General features: G+C 51.3%; 2 protein-coding genes across 28 annotated transcripts in view; one reads left to right on the top strand and one right to left on the bottom strand.

Annotated features, from left to right (window-relative positions):
* The window catches only part of LOC308250372 (protocadherin gamma-C4), a gene marked incomplete at its 5' end in the record, with an annotated part of 563,663 nt that extends 550,731 nt beyond the window's left edge, over window positions 1–12,932 (top strand). For all 27 annotated transcript variants that reach the window (XM_080672934.1, XM_080672930.1, XM_080672921.1 and 24 more), the window contains 2 exons: window positions 5,555–5,643; window positions 10,889–12,932. In XM_080672934.1, the coding sequence (XP_080529060.1) occupies window positions 5,555–5,643; window positions 10,889–11,115 (316 nt within the window). In that variant the 3' untranslated portion in view covers window positions 11,116–12,932. The remainder of the gene's footprint in view (window positions 1–5,554; window positions 5,644–10,888) is intronic.
* Window positions 12,933–14,975: 2,043 nt separating this feature from the next.
* The window catches only part of DIAPH1 (diaphanous related formin 1), a 94,663-nt gene continuing 91,405 nt past the window's right edge, over window positions 14,976–18,233 (bottom strand). The window contains 1 exon segment of the mRNA XM_080672904.1: window positions 14,976–16,923. Within this exon segment, the coding sequence (XP_080529030.1) occupies window positions 16,873–16,923 (51 nt within the window). The 3' untranslated portion in view covers window positions 14,976–16,872.

Raw genomic sequence — 18,233 nt, 5'->3', positions numbered from 1 at the left:
ATGAATCAATGTGACTTCCTAGTCTCAGTCAGTTTCTCCTTTTCTCTCTGTCTCTGCCTCCCTGTCTCCATCCTTGATCTCTGTCTGTCTCTCTCTTTCATCCGTTGCTAGTGTCCTTGTGTTCCTCTGTCTACAGTTTTTGTTCCTCTATCCCTCACTATTTCTGCTGTCCTCTCTATTCCCAGCCTGTGTCTCTGTCCCTCTCTACACGTCTCTGTAACTGTTGTCTGTCCCTTTCTGCCTCACTGAGTCTCTTTCTCTGTTTCTCTTTATATATCTCTCTCTGTCTCTATTTTATCCTGTTTTTTGCTTGGTATCTCTGCCTGTCTCTCATTTCTTTGGACTTGTGGGCAAGCCAGCACACACATCGTCCCCACCTCTCTCCCTCCCCATGCCCCTTGCACACAGAGCCTTTGATCAGTGCTTTCCAACACACACCCTCCCATCTAGGCTGCCCCAGCTGCTCATTTCAATCTGGTATGAATTCCTGCTGAGACAGGAACCCCCTGTGGGTGGGGGAGGAGGGAAATTTCAGCAGAAAGACCTTCAGTTTGTCTGAGGGGAGTGAGTGGGCTCTGGGCCAGGCCTCCCTGTTAGAAGTCAGGAGCCTGGAGGAGTCCAAGGATCCCTGGGGAGAGAGGGGGACAGTCTGCCTTCCTGCCTCCTCGCTGGTCAGACTCTTGCTGCCCACAGTTCCCCAGATGCTACAGATACTGAACCCTCACTGCCACAGGAACCCAGGAGACCTTGGTGTAGGATGGAGACTCCAGCTCCTGGGCAAGTGCAGTCCTGCCACTGGTATTAGGATTTCAAGGCACTTCCTAGAAGGCCCCTAGAAGGCAACAAACCAGATCCTTTGGACTGCCCTTGCCCCGTCCTGAACCCAGCTGTCTCCTTCCTCCCCACCGGCCTTGCCAGCCTTCTCATCCATTAGGTCATTCATGCATTCATTCAAAAAATATTTATTGAGCATCTACCATGAGCCAGTCCCTGTGCTAAGCACTGGCCTGTAATAGTGAACAAGCACACATGATTCTTGAACTTATAGGCTTTCGTGCCAGCAGAGAAGACAGAAGATTGATAGCAAATCACATGCAAAAATGTCTAGTTTCAAGTCATAGCAAGCTCTGAAAAGAAGAGGGTAATGTGAGTGTAGTGGTGGAGGGGGGTAGAGAAGGCCTCCAGGAGGAAGTGACATTTGAGCTGAGGTGATCAGAAAGAAGTACAGAGCAATTTGTGTCCCCTTTCCTCACTCCACCCCCACCTACACCTCAGGACATATACTAACCAGGGCAGAAGTCATTGCTGAACCCAAGGCCCCACCCATTGCTCTGGGTTGAGCTCCTTACCCCTGCCTCAAGTCCCTTTTCATCAAATGAGAGACTGGGTGGCCTGACATACATGCGGGAGCTCTTGGGGAGATGGAGAACGGATGGGGATGGGACAAACAATTCTGATCCAGCTCCAAATGGCCCAGATGAAATAAGTGTTAGGGGTCCAGTCCAGCAACTGCAACTTCCCTTCTTCATTCAATAAATAGTAAGACTGACTGTAGGCCAGGTAGTATTCTAGGTATAAAAAGACATGCTCCATGTTTGCAGGAGTTTACAGTGTTGATGGAGACAAATACTAACCAAAATATCACACACACCATCTTATATATATATATATAAGGTTGCAGTTATAAGTGCTATGAAGAGCAGTGCCTCGTAGTGAGAGCATAAAATAGGGATTTGAGCTGGTCAGGGAGCAGGAGGATGTCCAGGAGGAAAGGAGGCTGTGCTGGGATCTGAAGGATGAATATGAATTAACCAGCTGAAGGAAAGAGTTAAGAGCGTTCCAGATAGAGGGAAGAGCATATGCGAAGGCCCTGAGGTGAGGCATCTCGGGATCAACAGAATGACAGGGGGTGTTTTCTGTGTGGCCATCCTGATGAGTAAATTGGACTGAGGGCACGAGGAGGGGAGATTTCTTGTTCAGTCTAACCCTGGTTCCAGCCTCCACTGCTTTTCTGCCCCATTCCCTTCCCCACCGCCCGGCTACTGGCTCACCAGGTTGAATATAAGGGCTAGTGTTGAGTTCTTCAGGAAACCTGGTTAAAGTTCAAGCCAGCACTGGGTCTCATTGCCTAGACAAAGTGGGGAAAGACCCAAGTTCTGAAGTTCTTGCTTGCCAGGTGATCCTCATTTCCACCCTGTCCCTTCTCAAGTCATCCTTTTGGCTTCTGATTCCAACAGCTGTTGTCGAGGTCTGAATCCTGCAAGCCAGTTTCCCCTTCTCAGGCTGTAACCACGCCCCATCGTGCAGCTGTTCCCAGCCTCTGCACAGAGGAGACAGTCCCCACTCAGCTTCCCCTGTCCCCACTCTGTTCTCTTTGATGGTTTCCCACTACCCTTCCCTCCTACCCACCCTCCTCTCAGAGACACCATCCCTGCTCTCATTCAACAAATTAGAAACTGTTTTTAAAATAATTCATGCTCATGATGGAAACACGAGAAATAGAGAACAAAATTTCAAAGAAAAAGTACTTATAATTTCACAACCCAGGGAAAACACCACTAACACTTTTTAATATGAAAAATTTTAAATCTTTATAAAAATAGAATAATAAAATGAATTTTTTTATGAATTTGTTCACAGAATACTGAGAACTTTTATTCCCAGTACCTGGTATATTTCTCACCATTTTTTTCTTTATAGTAAATAGTCATACTGTTCATTTATTTTTTTTGGGGGGGGGGTCTTTGCAATATATCACAAAAATTCCCCAAAGTCTATAAAAATTCTTGAAAAGTCATTTAATTGTTGCATAATAGCCCCAGATATAGGGTGGGGGGAAATAGGTTTATAGTTGTGAGTACGTGAAACACAGAGTTTACTCTTGTATTATTATTTATTGGTTATTGTATTTTTTTCCATATGAAAAACTATAAACCTACTTTTTCCCAACCCTGTATATGTATATTTTTAAATGCTGATAGGTTTTTACTGCACTGAAAAAATACATATGCATTTATATTTTATCACTTAAATCCAGGCTGTGGTCAGGAGTGACTTCCCCAGGATTCTTCTTTTTTAGAGCCTGATTCAGGGAGCATTTTCTCAAAGCCCAGCCTCTGATGCTCCCCACCACACACCCAGCACACCCGGATACAAGCTCCTTAGGGCAAGCACTGTATCTATCATCTCTGAAGTCCCAGGGCCTGTCAGAGGCACTGACACATAGTGGGTGCTTGGAAAATGATCAATTAGACATCGTCTCTCTCCTGCACTTTTATTTTTCATTGTTTTCCAAATCCTGGAAGCGTCCCCTCTACCTACTGCTGGGGGTCCAGGCCCTCCCTGCTGAAGCCCAGTGTGTTGTTGTGTATAAGATCGTAGGCTTTGGAGTCACCTTAGGACTATTTCAGTTGCAGCTCTGACAGTTACCAGCTGTGTGACTTTGGGAAAGTTTCTCAACTTCTCAGAGCTCTGATTTCATCTGCTGGAAAAGAGGGATAATCATAACACTTACTGCACGTGGTTCTGAGGCTGGAATAGAATATATATATATCCCAGTCAGCCCAGTGTCCAGAAATAGGAAGCTCTCAGCAAATGGCTCAGAAAGCAGTCTCTCCCACTTCATTCATCTCCTACCCAGCTTTAAAGAGCTGGCAGCCTGCCCAGGTGCTTGGCCTCCAACCTTCAAGGCTTCCCTAGAATCTTCCAGCCCACCCTCCTTCCACTCACCTTTATTCCCTCAACACCACTGCCCACCTCCACAGGGCATCCTCCTAGCCTGGCATCTGACCCTATTGTCTACCTCACAGCCCCAAAGCTCTTCTCCTGCCTGTCCCCACCATCTGCTGTCCCCACTCTGTCCCCATTAGGCCCTTCACCTAGGCCTGAGCCCGCCAGCCTCAACCCTGCACCCTCAGGCAGGCCCACAGCAGCTCTGTCAGGCTTGAGTCAGGACTTCTGGAGACAGAGGTGGCTGAGGCTCCATCACTGGGCTCTTGTCATCCCAGAGGTAACCCAACCCTCACTCCTCTCACAGGAGCAAGAGTGCTCTTTAAATACTTAAACCCAACCATGTCAACCCCCTTTTAAGCCCCTCAGTGGCTTCCCAGAGCTCTTGGGATGGGATGGGACCAAAATCTTCAGTGTCCACTCTGCAGGCCCAGCCCCTGATACACCTCCCCTGGGGGAGGGGGCACACTGGCTTTCCTTTAGTCCTTTAAACTTGCCGCCAAGCTTCTCCCACCTCAGGGATGTCGCTCCCTCTGCCTGGAAAGCTGTCTCCACAACACCACACCTTCTCCTTAGATAACTTAATTTGACCTCTCAATTTTTTACTTTGAAATGTTTCAAACCTATCGAAAAGTTGAAAGAATAGTATGATGAACACCTGAATACTCTTTTAACATAGATTAATTATTTGTTACTATTTTTAAGGTTATTATTATTTTTAATGCAAACATATCCAATTAAAATTTAAGAGAAAAGGCTAAACTGCTTAACTCAGTAAAAATGTTTTTTTGCAATTGTTCCAATTAATACAATGCTGCCAAAATGCTCTTTGGAAATTCTTGTAAATTTCCTTGCTTGCTTCTTTGCTCTACTGCCTTGTTAATATGCCAAGGGTCCCCTAATATGTGTGTATGTGTTAGGGTGCTTCCCCCCTTTCCTCAAAAATGGAAATGATTTAATCCTTGAAAATTCCAAAAAAGCATGGAAATAGTCACTTACGGAAAAACCCAAGTTGGGTTGGAATTCCTTAGGGTTCTTTTATGGGTTGGCATTTTTAACAATTGTGAATCACTCCTTGCTTTTCTCAACACTTGGAGCATCTAAAGGTCTTAATTAGATGCTGCAGTAGGATGCAGGAGACAGCCTTGCACTCGGAGCTGGAGCTGGGGGTCTTAGGGATCCCCCTGACAACCTGTTTATTTTACCAAGGCAGAGGTTGGGAACTGGCATTCCAGAGAACAGTATCTTCCCAGGCTTTGCTGTGAGAGAGCTTGAGGAACTAGGGAAGTGCCTCCTTGGAAAAAGTGACAGCAGAATATCTGGGAGGGGCTGGGGGCATTCTTATAAAATAGGAGGGGTGTGTCCTTATGTGCCCTGGATTTTATCCTGAGGGCTTAGCAAGCCTCCCTGCTCCAGGGAGTTCTCCCTCCCCACCCCCTTCTCCCTAGGTTCTCACCCCTTTCTCTGGCTCCCATATCTCACCTTCACTGCCCTGGGGAGAGGCCCCATCTCCCTCACAGTGACAGTAAGCACTGCTCTCTCTCATGGGGGGCAGGGAGCAAGTCACAGTTTATCCTGTCTAAGGGCCCCAGTGTCTGAGACATGCCTGAGACAGTGGAGAGCTGTTTGGGAGACTGACAAATGGGGAGGGGGGAGGTCTGGCTTCTGAAGGATTATAGAAATTACCTGCTACCTTGCTGAAATGGAGGGGGTCTTGGGTGTAGGGGGGATAAGGTACTGGATTTGGGAGCCCTGGAAGAGGACAGGAAGGGCATGAGCTAGGCTTGCCTGGGACACTGTGCTCACCATCCCACTCTCTCTCCAGCTCCCAAAATGGCGATGAAACCGGCACCTGGCCCAACAACCAGTTTGACACAGAGATGCTGCAAGCCATGATCTTGGCCTCCGCCAGCGGTGAGTTGTGTGTGTGTGTGTGTGTGTGCGTGCACACACACACACGCATGTTAGGATGGGATGGGAGATCTGGGGTTCTGGGCATGCCTTGACACTGGCTATCACCCTGCAGGATTTCTCTGGGTCTTCCTGCTGGTTCTAAGGGACTCATCACCCCAGAACATTAAGCCAGGTTGAGGAACAGCTGAGGGATTGGGTCCTGGGATGCCAGAGGGGAGTGAATAAGGAAAGGTCCATGGAGGAGATGTGGGGAGTGGTGCTTGAGAGTCTGCCTCTGGAAGGGAACAGCATCAGTTTGATCCCACCTCTGCCACTTACCATCTTTGTGGCTTTGACCAATTTACTTAATCTCTCTATACCTCAGTCTCCTCAGCCAAGAAAATGGGGCAGCGACCTCAGAGGGCTGTCCTGAGGACTAAATGAGATGATACCACAAAGCACGAAGTACTAGGTCTGGCACATAGGCCCTCAATCCATGAATGTGGGGAGGGGTGTTCCCAAGCAGAGAGAACAGACTCAGGAGATGTGAGACCCCTTCTCTTTTTTGCTTATCCACCCTCAGAGCAGGATTTTGTTTTTTCCACTCGGCTAAAGCTAACAAAGAACTTCACATGCAATAGGGATTCTGTTGATGGTTATTGTCCCTGAAAAGGGTCCTGAACAGGGGAAGTAGAATAATACCATTACTATTGAAGAGCACAGGCTTTGGAGGCAGGTCAACATGAATCCAAATTCTGGCACCCCTGTGTGACTGAGTCCTCGGGCAAGTTACTAAGCCCCACTGGGCCTCAGTTTCACTGACTCTAAAAGGGGCACAGTAATAACAGCTCTCATTGTGGTGTTATAGAGGACCTAATGTAAGACCTCAGCACAGAATTAACAGAGAGTAAGGACACAATATATAGTGGCCAAGACTTATTAATTATTATCTTTATTGATCCATAGGAGTGGGTAGAAGGCCAAATTAGAATAGTGCCCATTAATAAGGACTAGCTTCTGGAGCAGCACATCTGGGCTTCTGTAGAGGCTGGTGGGGGATGAAGGCACTGGCCTTACGTAGGGACCGAGAGCCCTGCCCTCCAGCATGGAGGGCTGGTGGGTAAAGAAGCAGGTAAAATCAGAACAATAATCACCATAACCATGCCCCTGTGCCAGGCACATGCCAGACAAACTCTGTGGGCCTCATGTCCGTGAACCCTCTCAGCAGCTCTGCGAGGCAGGTGTGAGTACTTCCACCTGACAGACGAGAGACTAAGAAGTCACTGACCTGGCCCGACTCCCAAGTTGATGTTCTCTATGCTACAGTGACCCTGTCTGCCTTGAGATCCAGCCTCTGTTTCCCGTTTAGCTGAGTAAATCTAGAGGCTGAATTCTCACTGCCCTGTATTATTCTCCCAGATTAGGGTTGCCAAGAAAAAAATACAAGATGATCAATCAGTTAAATGTTAACTTCAGATAAACAACAAATAATATTTTAGCATAAGTGGGTCCCAAACGTTAGTATTGGGACATACAGCACTAAAAAATTGCTTGTTGTTGCCCTGACATTCATATGAACTGGGTGCCCTGTGTTTTTATTTGCTAAGTCTGGCAAGCTTCCCCCAGGACTGTGGTTAGGAAGGGAGAAGTGGCAAAGGCGACCAGCCTCCCGGATGGAGTGGAGCGGAGCCCAGAGAGGCCAGATGCTGAGTTTGAAAGAGGGAGGCAGCTGGGTCTGGGGAGAGGCCAAGTCGGGTTCTTGAGGGAAGTAAACAGGCAGTCAGGTATATTTAGCTCTTGTGGCCTTGAGCCCTAAGGCCAGGAAGCAGGCTTTTTAGCCTAAATCCACATTTTAAAAACAGAAATGGGAATATTTATGGCCTCAAACCCTCTCAGAAGGTCCCCTGGGTCATTGCAGGCGGTGGGGCGGTCAGGGGGGCCCTCTTAGGGCTCCCCGCCTCTGGCCACACAGGGCCTGACCTGAGTGTAAGCCTGGGCTCTGGGGAACAGACCCTGCGGGTGGAGGTGGCAGGGTCAGGCCCTACTCTCACTTTCACACCCGCTTCCCTGCCCTGGAGCCAGAGAGGTTCCTGGAGTCCAGCCCAGCCAGGCCCGTGGGGCTGCTGAGGGGGAGTAAGAGGGAGAGAGTAAGTACACTTGGGAGGCTTCTTAAATAAACATTTCAGGGAGGAGGTGTGCTCTCAAGGAGCCTGCGGTCTGCAGTTCAACTGGCTGAGGTCTCGCTTGACCAGGCCTCCTGGACTGCCCTAGAGTTGCTGCCCCTGCCCTGGGGTGGGAGGGCAGGAGGCGAGGGGAGGTTATGGTGCCTGGAGCTGTTTCCCCAGGCGAGGTTGGCACTGGAGAGGAGGCCAGCACCTTTTCCACCACCTCCAAACCAGAGGATGCCCAGGTTCTTCTGGCTGCTCTTCAACTTCTCTTTCTCTTGGACGAGGGAAGATGCTGGTCCCTGCCCAGTGTGGCTCTTGCAGGGCTAGAGAGAGGGGCCATTGGAGAATTCATTCTATAGGTCAGAGACTACCCCGCAACTTCTTCCCCTCAGATTTACAGACAGGGAAACTGGGGCCTGACTCATGCAGGGCCTGGTCACGGTCACACAGCTCCTTAGTGGCAGAGCTGACCAGACAGAACTGAAGTGGCAGCCTCTTTCTAGGAATATTCTTCTCCCTTCTGGTCCAGCTCACCTCCACTGCACCCACAGGGCCTGGGCCAACATCAGGCCTGTGCCTCTGGGAAGGAGGTGGCAGGGGCTGGCTTAGTCATTTGGACTCTGGTGCTCCTCAGAGATCTTGGGTGCATGTAGGGTGTGGGTGGGCCTGGCTTCCAGTTACCCAGTCAAGCCTTTCCTTTATTTCTGTTTCTCCCTCTCTTCCCCCTGTTTCTCCCAAGTCCTGTCTCACTATCTCTCTCCCTATCGCTCTCTCTCTCTCTCTCTCTCTCTCTCTCTCTCTCTCTCTCTCTCTCTCTTTCTCTCTCTCTCTCTCTCTCCTGAGTTCTGAAGTCTCCCCTCTGGCCCTTAAATCACTCTTGAATCCTGGCTCTTAAAGCCGGATCTGGCCCCCTCCCCCAACCCCTCTGTTCCCAGGCTGGAAGAGGGCACGTGGGAGGGGAGGGGGCCGGCAGTCAAGGTCCCAGCACCCTCCTGGAGTCAATTAGGGGAAACCGAGAAATGTTAGTGCAATGAAAGGGCTGGGGGAGGGAAAGGGAAGTGGGCAGCTGCTCCCTCCCCGCCACCCCCCCCCCACCCCCCGTCCTCCCTGCCCCCTGAAGGCCCTCTCATCCGGGGATTGGGGACTTGAATTGGAGGCTGTAGAAACCTGAGCACTGGAGTGAGGAGGCGGAAAGACCCAGGCTCATCCCTCCTCTCCTTCTCTTATGCCCCTCCCCCCTCTTGTGCCGTTCTTTGAAAATATTTCTCTCTCTATTTCTCAATCCCTGGTTGGTGTCCCAGGATTACTCAGCCTCTCCGGCTTTAGTCACTCACTCTACCCACTCCCTGGGTCGGGGTGGGGGCCGAGGGAGGCGGAGAGGAAAGCTCTCGTCAGCCTGGCTGGGGCTGGGCCTGGGCCAGGCATTCCAGGGGCTTTAACCTGCCCACTGCCAGGGGACTCCAATACCCTTGTGAACTCAGCCATCAGAACACCTGGCCCCTTCCCCCTTCCACACACACACACACACACACTCAGCAATGACACTGTGTGATGGTGACAGCAGCTAACACTCTGCGCACTTCCCAGGTGCCTGGGCACTGGATAAGCACTGTCTCCTTTAAGCCGCACAAAAGCCCACTTCTCCACCTCTAACATGAATACAAATCTCCTGGAGATCTTGTTAAAATGCAGATTCAGAGAGTATGCATTTCTTTTTCTTTTTTTATTGATTTCAAAGAGGAAGGTTAGAGAGGAAGGGAGAGGGTTAGAGAAATAGAAACATCAATGATGAGAGAGAATCATTGATTGGCTGCTTCCTGCACACTCTACGCTGGGGATCGAGCCCACAACCTGGGCATGTGCCCTGACTGGGAATTGAACCATGACCTCCTGGTTCATAGGTTGATGCTCAACCACTGAGCCATGCTGGCTGGGCATGAGAGTCTGCATTTCTAATAAGCTCCCAGGTGATGCTGAGCCAGGGCCAGAATTTGTACTTCCCTGGAAGCCTGTGTCTCTTGTACAGCGGGGAGTTGGGCAGGCACTCACTCTGACACCATGAGCCTGTCTGGTCCCAGGATCATCTACTCAGCCTCATAGAAGACTGCTCATGCCTATCTTCTGTCCCCTCCTTTACTCTGCGAGGAGTTTGGAGGGCCATGCTGCTGCTGCTGATAGTTTACATACACTTACGTACACTTGGGCCTCACCCCTGCTCTAACCTGTGCTCGCCGTGACCTTGTCTTTTACCTTCTCTGAGCCTTGCTCTCCTGATCTGTGACGTAGGGATAACACCACACACGTGAGTCTGTGTGACTGTGTGACTCACTGGCTTGCTGCGCTGAGGTCAGAAGCCATCATGCACGTGCACCATCTAGCAAAGTGCATGGCACAGAGTAGGCGGCAGTCACTATTCGGAAATGAATGCCTGGAAGAGCACCCCTCCTGACTGATAACAGAACTACTAAATGCCTACTCTGTGCCAGGCTCTGGTTGGAGAAGCAAAGGATGCACAAACCATAGTTCAAGGTCCCCAGGAGCCCAGAGTCTATGTGGAAACAGAGAGGCTCCCTTGAGAAGGGCCAGGACAGGATTTGAGAGCCATCTCGGCCCTGAGAGAAAGAACAGCTAGCATATTTTAAGCCCTTACCTTAAGTGAATAGGTTAAAAGAGCTCGGAATCAAACTTAGGCTGTTAGTCCAGAGCCCCTGACCTCTACCCCATGTGATAGAGACGGTCTTCCCAGTGCTCAGCGTGGTGAGGGCTGGGTGCTTTGCAGGCATTCATTGGCTGTTTGTACTGTTAAGAGTGGCAGTTGATACCATAGCTGGTTTGGCTCAGTGGATAGAGCATCAGCTTGTGAACTGAAGGGTCCCGGGTTCGATTCCAGCCAAGGGCACATGCCTGGGTTGCAGGCTCAATCCCCAGTAGGGGATGTGCAGGAGGCAGCCGATCAATGATTCTCTCTCATCATTGATGTTTCTATCTCTCTCTCCCTCTCCCTTCCTCTCTGAAATCAATAAAGAAATATATATATTTTTAAAAAAGAGTGGCAGTTGCGACCCACAGTTTAGCCTCTGACTTTCCTGTCTCTGCAGAAGCCGCTGATGGGAGCTCCACCCTGGGAGCGGGCGCTGGCACCATGGGCTTGAGCGCCCGCTATGGGCCCCAGTTCACCCTGCAGCACGTGCCCGACTACCGCCAGAATGTCTACATCCCAGGCAGCAACTCCACACTGACCAACGCAGCAGGCAAACGGGATGGCAAGGCCCCGGCAGGTGGCAATGGCAACAAGAAGAAGTCTGGCAAGAAGGAGAAGAAGTAATGTGGAGGCCGGGCCTGGAGCCACAGGGCCACCTCCCCCCAACCAGCCCAGCCTCTCCCTACCTGGACCCAGGACTGGGATTTTCAGGGCTCACCCCCAGGATCCTGGTGGGGCCCAGGCCATGCTTCCCTTGGGAAACAGAAACAAGTGCCCAGTCAACACCACCCTTTCTGTCCCCAGGGGATTGAATATGCAAAGGGAGTTCTGCTGGGAACCCCCATCCAATCAATTGCTGTGCCCATGGGGGTAGTGGGGTTAGTGTAGACATCATTTATCACACCTGCTTTAGTTATAGCTGAATTCCTCCATCTTCCAAATTCAATCAGGCCTAACCGTCCCCTGCCTCCCTCCTACCTATGCCACTCCACCCCACTCCTTTAACAGCTCCTCTTTCTTGAGTAAGGTGGTTGGGGTGTTGAGATACCTGGTGACCTAAAAAGGCTCATAATTCTGAAGAGTTGAAAGGGCATCATGACCTCTTGGCCTCTCCTTCAATTCTCAAACTTCCCCCAAAGCATGGTTTGGTGCCAGTCCCTTCACTTCCTTCCAGAGCCTGAGTCCAAGCTCAAGTTTTGGGAGACATGGTCACCATTCCATGGTAGTGATGCTTGCTGGATTTAGGGAGGGCATTTTGCTACCATGCCTCTTCCCAATGCTCTAGGGACCAGTTTTTTTTGTTTTGTTTTGTTTTTCATTGTTTGATGTTTCCACTGCATGCTGTGACTGCCCCCTCCCCAAACAGGAGACTGCATTGCATGTTCCAAGACCGTATATGGTGGTAAGATAAAGAGGGAAGGGTGTGTATGTGGATGGGGGTGGATAAATCTTGACCCATTAATTAACAGGGTCTTGCAGGAGGCTCAGTATGTTCCCAGGGTACTGACCAGATCCCCAAATTCCAGCCATAAACCAAGCACCAGGCTGAACCCTCATCTACCACATACATACAAGGCTCCACCCAAGCAGCCAGCTTTGGGCTGAGCTACCAGCGCCAACGGATTTAAACTGGCATTACAGTCCAAGGAAGGTCTGAGCAGGTTTGGGACCGGGTTCCTTGGAGAGGTCAGAGGGGCTCTGTGGGAGCTGGGTACTCCAGAGGTACCCCTAGTGGAATGATCAGTGTGTCCCCTCCTCCCACCCCAGCAGGAAGGGAGGGCCAGCTAGGCCATTCTTGGTCCCTGGGTTGAGGAGGCAAGGAATTAGAGTAGGGACCAAGTGGACAGAAATTCTCAGCCCAGGATCAGGCTTCTCCACGGGGCCCCTGCATTCCCCAAGCCTTGGTCCTTCACCTTGCCAGGTGCCATTTCTTCTCTGTGAAGGCCACTACCCAGGCCCTCAGTCCACCCCCTAGTGGCCAGAGCCTGGTTAAAGTCCCCAGTGCCTCCTTGTGCATAAACCTTCCTTCGCCCACCCACTTCTGCCTCCCCCTCCCCAGTCCCGTTCATCCAGCGGGGCTGTGCTAGAACCCCACCCTCGTCCTTACAGTAGTGTAGCGACCCCCTGCCTCCCTCTTTGGCTGGTGTAGAATAGCCAATAGTGTAGTGCGGTGTGCTTTTCCGTGATGGCGAGTGGGCAGCGGGCGGCGGGCTCCGCGCAGCCGTCTGCCCTTGAATCTGCCTGCGGTGGCCCGTGCTGTGTTTTGTGCTGTGTCCACGCACTGCGGCGACCCCCTCCCTGGTACTGACTCCTATAAGCGCTTCTCTTTGCATAGTCACGTAGCTCCCCACCCCTTTCCTGTGTCTCACGCAAGTTTTATACTCTAATATTTATATGGCTTTTTTTCTTTGAAAAAAATAATAAAAAGGTTTCTTCTGAAAGGTTGAACGTTTCTGTGTAAGCGATGGAGGTTCCTGACAAGTTTGGATGAAGGGATGAGCTGAGGAGTGCATGCTGGAAGAAGACTGGGGTCGGGAGGCGATTATGGTGTTTGCCTCTTGGTTTTGTGTCATTGCCATGAGTCTGTGTGACTGTCAAATGTGGCTGTTTATGCTTGCCACACCGTTGTGCATATGTAATAGTGTGCGATTGACTGTAAATCTGCTGGTGGATCTGTATACCGTGTGTGTAATCGGCTTGCGGGTCCATTGTGGGGGAGGGGATATTAGAGCGTGGCGTGTCAGTGTGCAATTGAACGTGCAGTTGTCTCCGTTACGGTTCTCTGCTCCAGTCTCCAGGCAGAAGAGGAGACCCGCGCGCGGGGGCGGAAGCGGGTTGGCGCCTGGCAAACTGCGCAGGAGAGGGGGCGGGAACGTCTCCTTAGTGCCCACCCTTCTCCGCTGCAATCACCACCCCCAGCGCCCTAGCGGGCTTCGCGGGAGGAGGCGAGGACGCTATGCCTGCTCCCCTCCTCCCCCTCTGCCTGGGTGTTTGGGAACACCACGGGAGTGGGAGGGAATGCCGGAGGCGATTCTGAAGGCCGAATCTATATCCTGGGCCTCAGTTTCCCCACTTGGAATTCACCTTCCCACTCGTCTCAACAAAGCCAAGGAAATTGAAGGGCTCATCGCTTTCTTGCCTGGGGATGGGTGAGGGTGGTCTAGGCTGAAAGGGCAAGGAGATAGCCCACCCCAGATCGCCCTCCCTCCTCCCTCCCTCTCTCACGCTTTTCCATTCACTAGTCTGCTAGCCCATCTCCCCGCCTCTTCCGCCTGCCTCCTGGAAGCACAGTGGGATTCGGAGGTTGCTGCAGCCGGAGGGCCGCAAGAGGGAGAGGGAGGGAAGACTGGGAGGGGCGGAAGGACATAAAGGCAGACCCACTGTTTTCAAGAGGGTCAGCGAGGGTATGTCCAACCACCGGGAGGGAGGAGGCTGTCTCTGGGCTTCCTCTGCACGGAGCCTCTCAGAGCCGGGCTGTGCGTTCTGCCAGCTCAAGTCTGTTGTCATGGAAACCAAGCCTTCCAACTAAGCATCTGGGGGGCGACTTTCCTGCGTGGGAGGGAGGGTGGTGTGCGCGGTTGCCGAGATGGAAGCGGGATTTCGTTTCTGAGAGCCAGGCTGCAGAAGGCGGGCAGCCCGGCGCCTGGGTTCTATTCTAGGCACGGCAGCCCAGCCGACTATCAGAGCAGAGCGTGAGCAGCTGTGGTTGGTCCCTTAATTGGTATGTGTGCCTATATAGCTCTGAGTCAGAAACGCCTGGCCTCTGGGGGAGGAGAGGAAGCAGGCAGCCCACCCCCACATCCCCAGACCTACTGGGGAGGCAGCTGCCCAGGCTCCAGGGCTATTTAAAAGGCTTTTATTCCCAGTTCCAGAGCCTGCCCAAATGGGTTTGTGGTCCTCTCCAGGCCCCTCCCGCCCTATTCTGGGTCTGCTCCTAGATTGTAAGGTTTCTTTGTGCAGGTCACAAAGTGCTCAAACAAGTATGACTTTGAGCAGCAAGTCATCTGGAGCATGACCTCTGGCTTCTGACCTCTGCTGGACAGGCTCAGGTTTCCACCCCAGTGTATGCCCCTCTAGTCTGGAATGTGGTCTGTGGCTGACAAACGAGGGAGGGGAGATGGAAGAATGGGAGCCAGATGTTTCCCTCTGCAAGAGGCACAGGTACTACCAGGAAACTGACATCGGGGCATGGAGAGGTGGGAGCTAGAACTGAACTTAAAAACAGGGTTCCAAGCCAAAGGTAGCATTTAGGAAGGGCAGGGGTCTTGAACTGGAGCCTTTATGGAGGGCAAATGGTGGGGCAGAAGCCATCATGTATTAATCATCTCTAGGCCTCAACCAGTTTCTGGCACATGATGGACACCTTGAACTATTTTACAGTGATTTGTCAGGTCAACCAGGGATTTGACGCAGGACAAGACGGAGGGGCCTGGAGGAGAGTGAAAAGAACTAGCTCAGAAATTCACATGGAGGCTGTACACAGTACTGTTTCAATGCTTTATTAACAGTTGGAAACAAACCCAACAAACTGGAGGTGATGACATCCCAGAAGCCCAAGAGGCAAGGGAAATAGGTCTGCATTTTGTCCCTTTTTTAAATATTTATTTTTTATTAAATGCATCTTAGCAAAAGTAGATTAAAAAAGAAAGGGTCAAAGCCCCAGATGTCAGCAGGGAGAGGAAGGAGACCTAGGGAGCGGCAGAGCCCTCATACCAGTCTTCCCGGAATAGCTCAAAAGAACTGCTGTTGGCCCTTCACACAGCCTCTAGCAACCAGAACCTTCCTCCTGGCCTCAAGGCCTCAGTGCAAGTGCCCCCAGTCTCCCCTTAGCTCCCCCTGCACTAACAACCGTATCTGGGCCAAGCCTTAACAGTGCTATTCTCTCCCTACCCAGGTGGGACGATGAAAGCAGCACAGGGTGGCACAAGTGTCACCTTGAGCCAGTCTGAGCTTCCTGTGGCTGGGGCCACTGAACAGTTTGGCCTGCCCACTGTTCAGAAGGGAGCAGGAGTACAAAGTGTGGGAGCACTCCTGTGCCCACTTCCCCAGAGTGTCCAGTTAGCATCTGCACATTTGGCTTGATAAATATATTAAATTTATAAAAACTCTGGTCTCAGAGCTCCCACTACTCTTAGGCCTGGCTCAGCTCAACCAGAGAAGAGCTTTCTCCTCCACCAGAACCAGGTACTGGGAGAGAGAATCCACACTGGCATCAAGGGCCCAGAGTTTGAGAGCTAAGGTGGAGGTCCAGGGGCCTGGTTGAGGCCTGTGGGGAGAAATCCCAAGGACTCTGGAACCTACCATCAAAGCTTCTTACATTATGGAGGAGAAAGGGGGAAGGAAGTTATTTTTCTTTAAAAAAAAAAATCTCATACAAAAATAGATCCATTTGCAAAACAATTTCTCAGCCAGGAGGCTCCACCTCCCATTTCCTTGGAGACAGAGGATGAGGTGTTGGGATGGTCACAATACTCCAGATGAGATGCACCGAAGCTCTGGGGAGGGCAGGAGGGACCATGGCTCAGGAGCCTGGGGGTGGTGCAGAGGGTCCAGAGAGGCAAGGGCACAAAGCATGGCAGCAGGCTGGGGCAGGTCCCACAATGTCTCTATGCCCGGCCTGCCCACAGGCTCTGGCCTAAGCCCCAGGGGGACAGATAAAGGTGGTCCAGGTCCTTTTTGTTTTGGGAGGCCTTTCTCAGGAAGGTGGAGTAAGGGTGGGATTTCTCACCACTTCCTTAGAAGTAGCTCCCAATGCCACACCACTAGTAATAAATAACAGCCAGGAGAAGAAAGAGCAGAGCAGAGGGGACCACAATGAAAGGTGGGATATAGCCCAAAGGTTCACAAGCCCCATGCTGTTCTCAGGGCCAGAGAAACCACAAAAGAAAAGCACAAACCCAGCAAGATTGACCTATGGGAAGCCCACTGGAAAGCCAGGGGCTAAGAAAGCAGGTGGGACTCTGTCTGAGACAGGCCTCAGAGTAACAGAGAGGAGACACTTGGGGTTAAGGCAGCGAACACAGAGCCTGCTTTGGTAATGCAATAGCCAGGGCTGGCTGGGTTGGGCTCAGGCCTCCCCCTACCGCCCTCTCCTGCTGGCCCCCAGGCAGCTGAAGCTGTGTGTGACAGAGAGCAACAGGCCAGAGAGAAGGACAGGGTCGGGGCGATGGGAGCGGCCACCCCACAGGGATATCTCCATGACCCTTTAGGCACAGGCTGCAGGCAGGACAGTCTGGAGCTCCACTGAGGAGGAGCCTCGGCCACAGGACCCAGATTAGCTTGCACGGCCAACCAACTCCTTGGTTTCCTCAAGGATTGTGGGGACCCCATCACTGATCTTGGGCACCTTGGCAGCAACAGCAGTCATGGCATCATCCTTGGTTAGCTCCGAGGCCAGCAGAGATGTGACTGCACACCCGGCTTTCCTATTGGCTGCAAGAGAAGACATGAGAGAGTTTGTACACAGAAGGCCCCTCTGAACTCTGGGGTAGACATTTAGCTATTCACCATGCAAACGTGGCTGCCCTGTCCGGTTCACAGAGGCCCTTATTTTGAAGGAGGGGCAGAGATCTAAGTAGTGTGGAATATACCCTTGGGCGGGGTGCAGAGAATATAAGAGAGTGTGGTACAGGCAGGAGAGCAAGCTGTGCTCTTGCTTTCCTTTGTGAAAATAGTACAAAGGTTTGAATACAGCTAGACAGACAGAACAGGGTTCAAGTGTTGGCTGTTTAACTTAGAGAGATAAGTACCCAAAATCGATTTTCTCATCGTAATGTTGTTGGAATGAAATAGCCTCAAGCTTAGTAAACAGTATTATTCTTGTTTTGTTGGCAGTTCCCAGAAGTTCCTAGGCCAAAACCACTTTGAGTCAGTCCTGGGAGGGCAATCCCAAGCAGAGGGGGGCCTTCAGCAGTCGGCCAGGGGGACTCCTGCAAAGAGGAGCAGCAGCCACGAGCTGACATCACATGCATGTCACACTCGCACGTGTCCCCCAGCACTTCCTCCCTCTCTCCCCACATGCCCCCACCATAGCTCTCTCTCACCTCAAGGGTAGCAGCTGTAATATGAATGCCAAGGGCCCTGCATGGTGTGTGTGTGTTGGGGTGGGTAATTGGGTAAGGAAAGGTAAGTCGGGGAAGGCAGAGCTAGGGGCAAGGATGGCCGGGAGGGGTCCCTACAAAGAAATCTCAGCCTCATGGGCTAAGGCACTGAGAAGCTCCAGTTGTCATCCTAAACAGGAAGAGAAGAACCAATCAATCCGTGAGTTTCTGTTCTAACCAGAAACTGTTAGAAGCCGTCCCCAGACTCTCATATTCATTAATGGAATCCAGATTTACAGCCCCAGTACCCTCAACAAGAGGCAGTTCCTTGGGACCACGCCCATCTCTGCTGTCTGCCTCTTCCCAGGCCCCGGGGGCAGCGTGGACACCACATGTACACAAAGAGCTGCCTGCTTGGGGTGACAGAAGCAAAGACGCTATAATTCCATTTCTACAAAATGTCTGAAATGGGCAAATTCATAGAGGTAGAGAGTACATTAGCTGTTGCCAGGGGCTGGGGGTGGGGAGAATGAGGAGTCACTGCTAATGGGTATGGAGTTTCCTTTTGGGGTGATGAAAATGTTTTGGAATTAGATAGTGGTGATGGTTGCACAACCTTGGGAACATACTAAAAAAACACTGAATTGTATACTTTAAAAGGGTGTATTTTAGGCATGTGGTTTATATCTCAATTAAAAAAAA

Source organism: Plecotus auritus (assembly GCF_963455305.1).
Source record: "Plecotus auritus genome assembly, chromosome: 6".
Taxonomy (NCBI): Eukaryota; Metazoa; Chordata; class Mammalia; order Chiroptera; family Vespertilionidae; genus Plecotus; species Plecotus auritus.
This window is presented reverse-complemented; position numbering and strand designations above follow the sequence as displayed.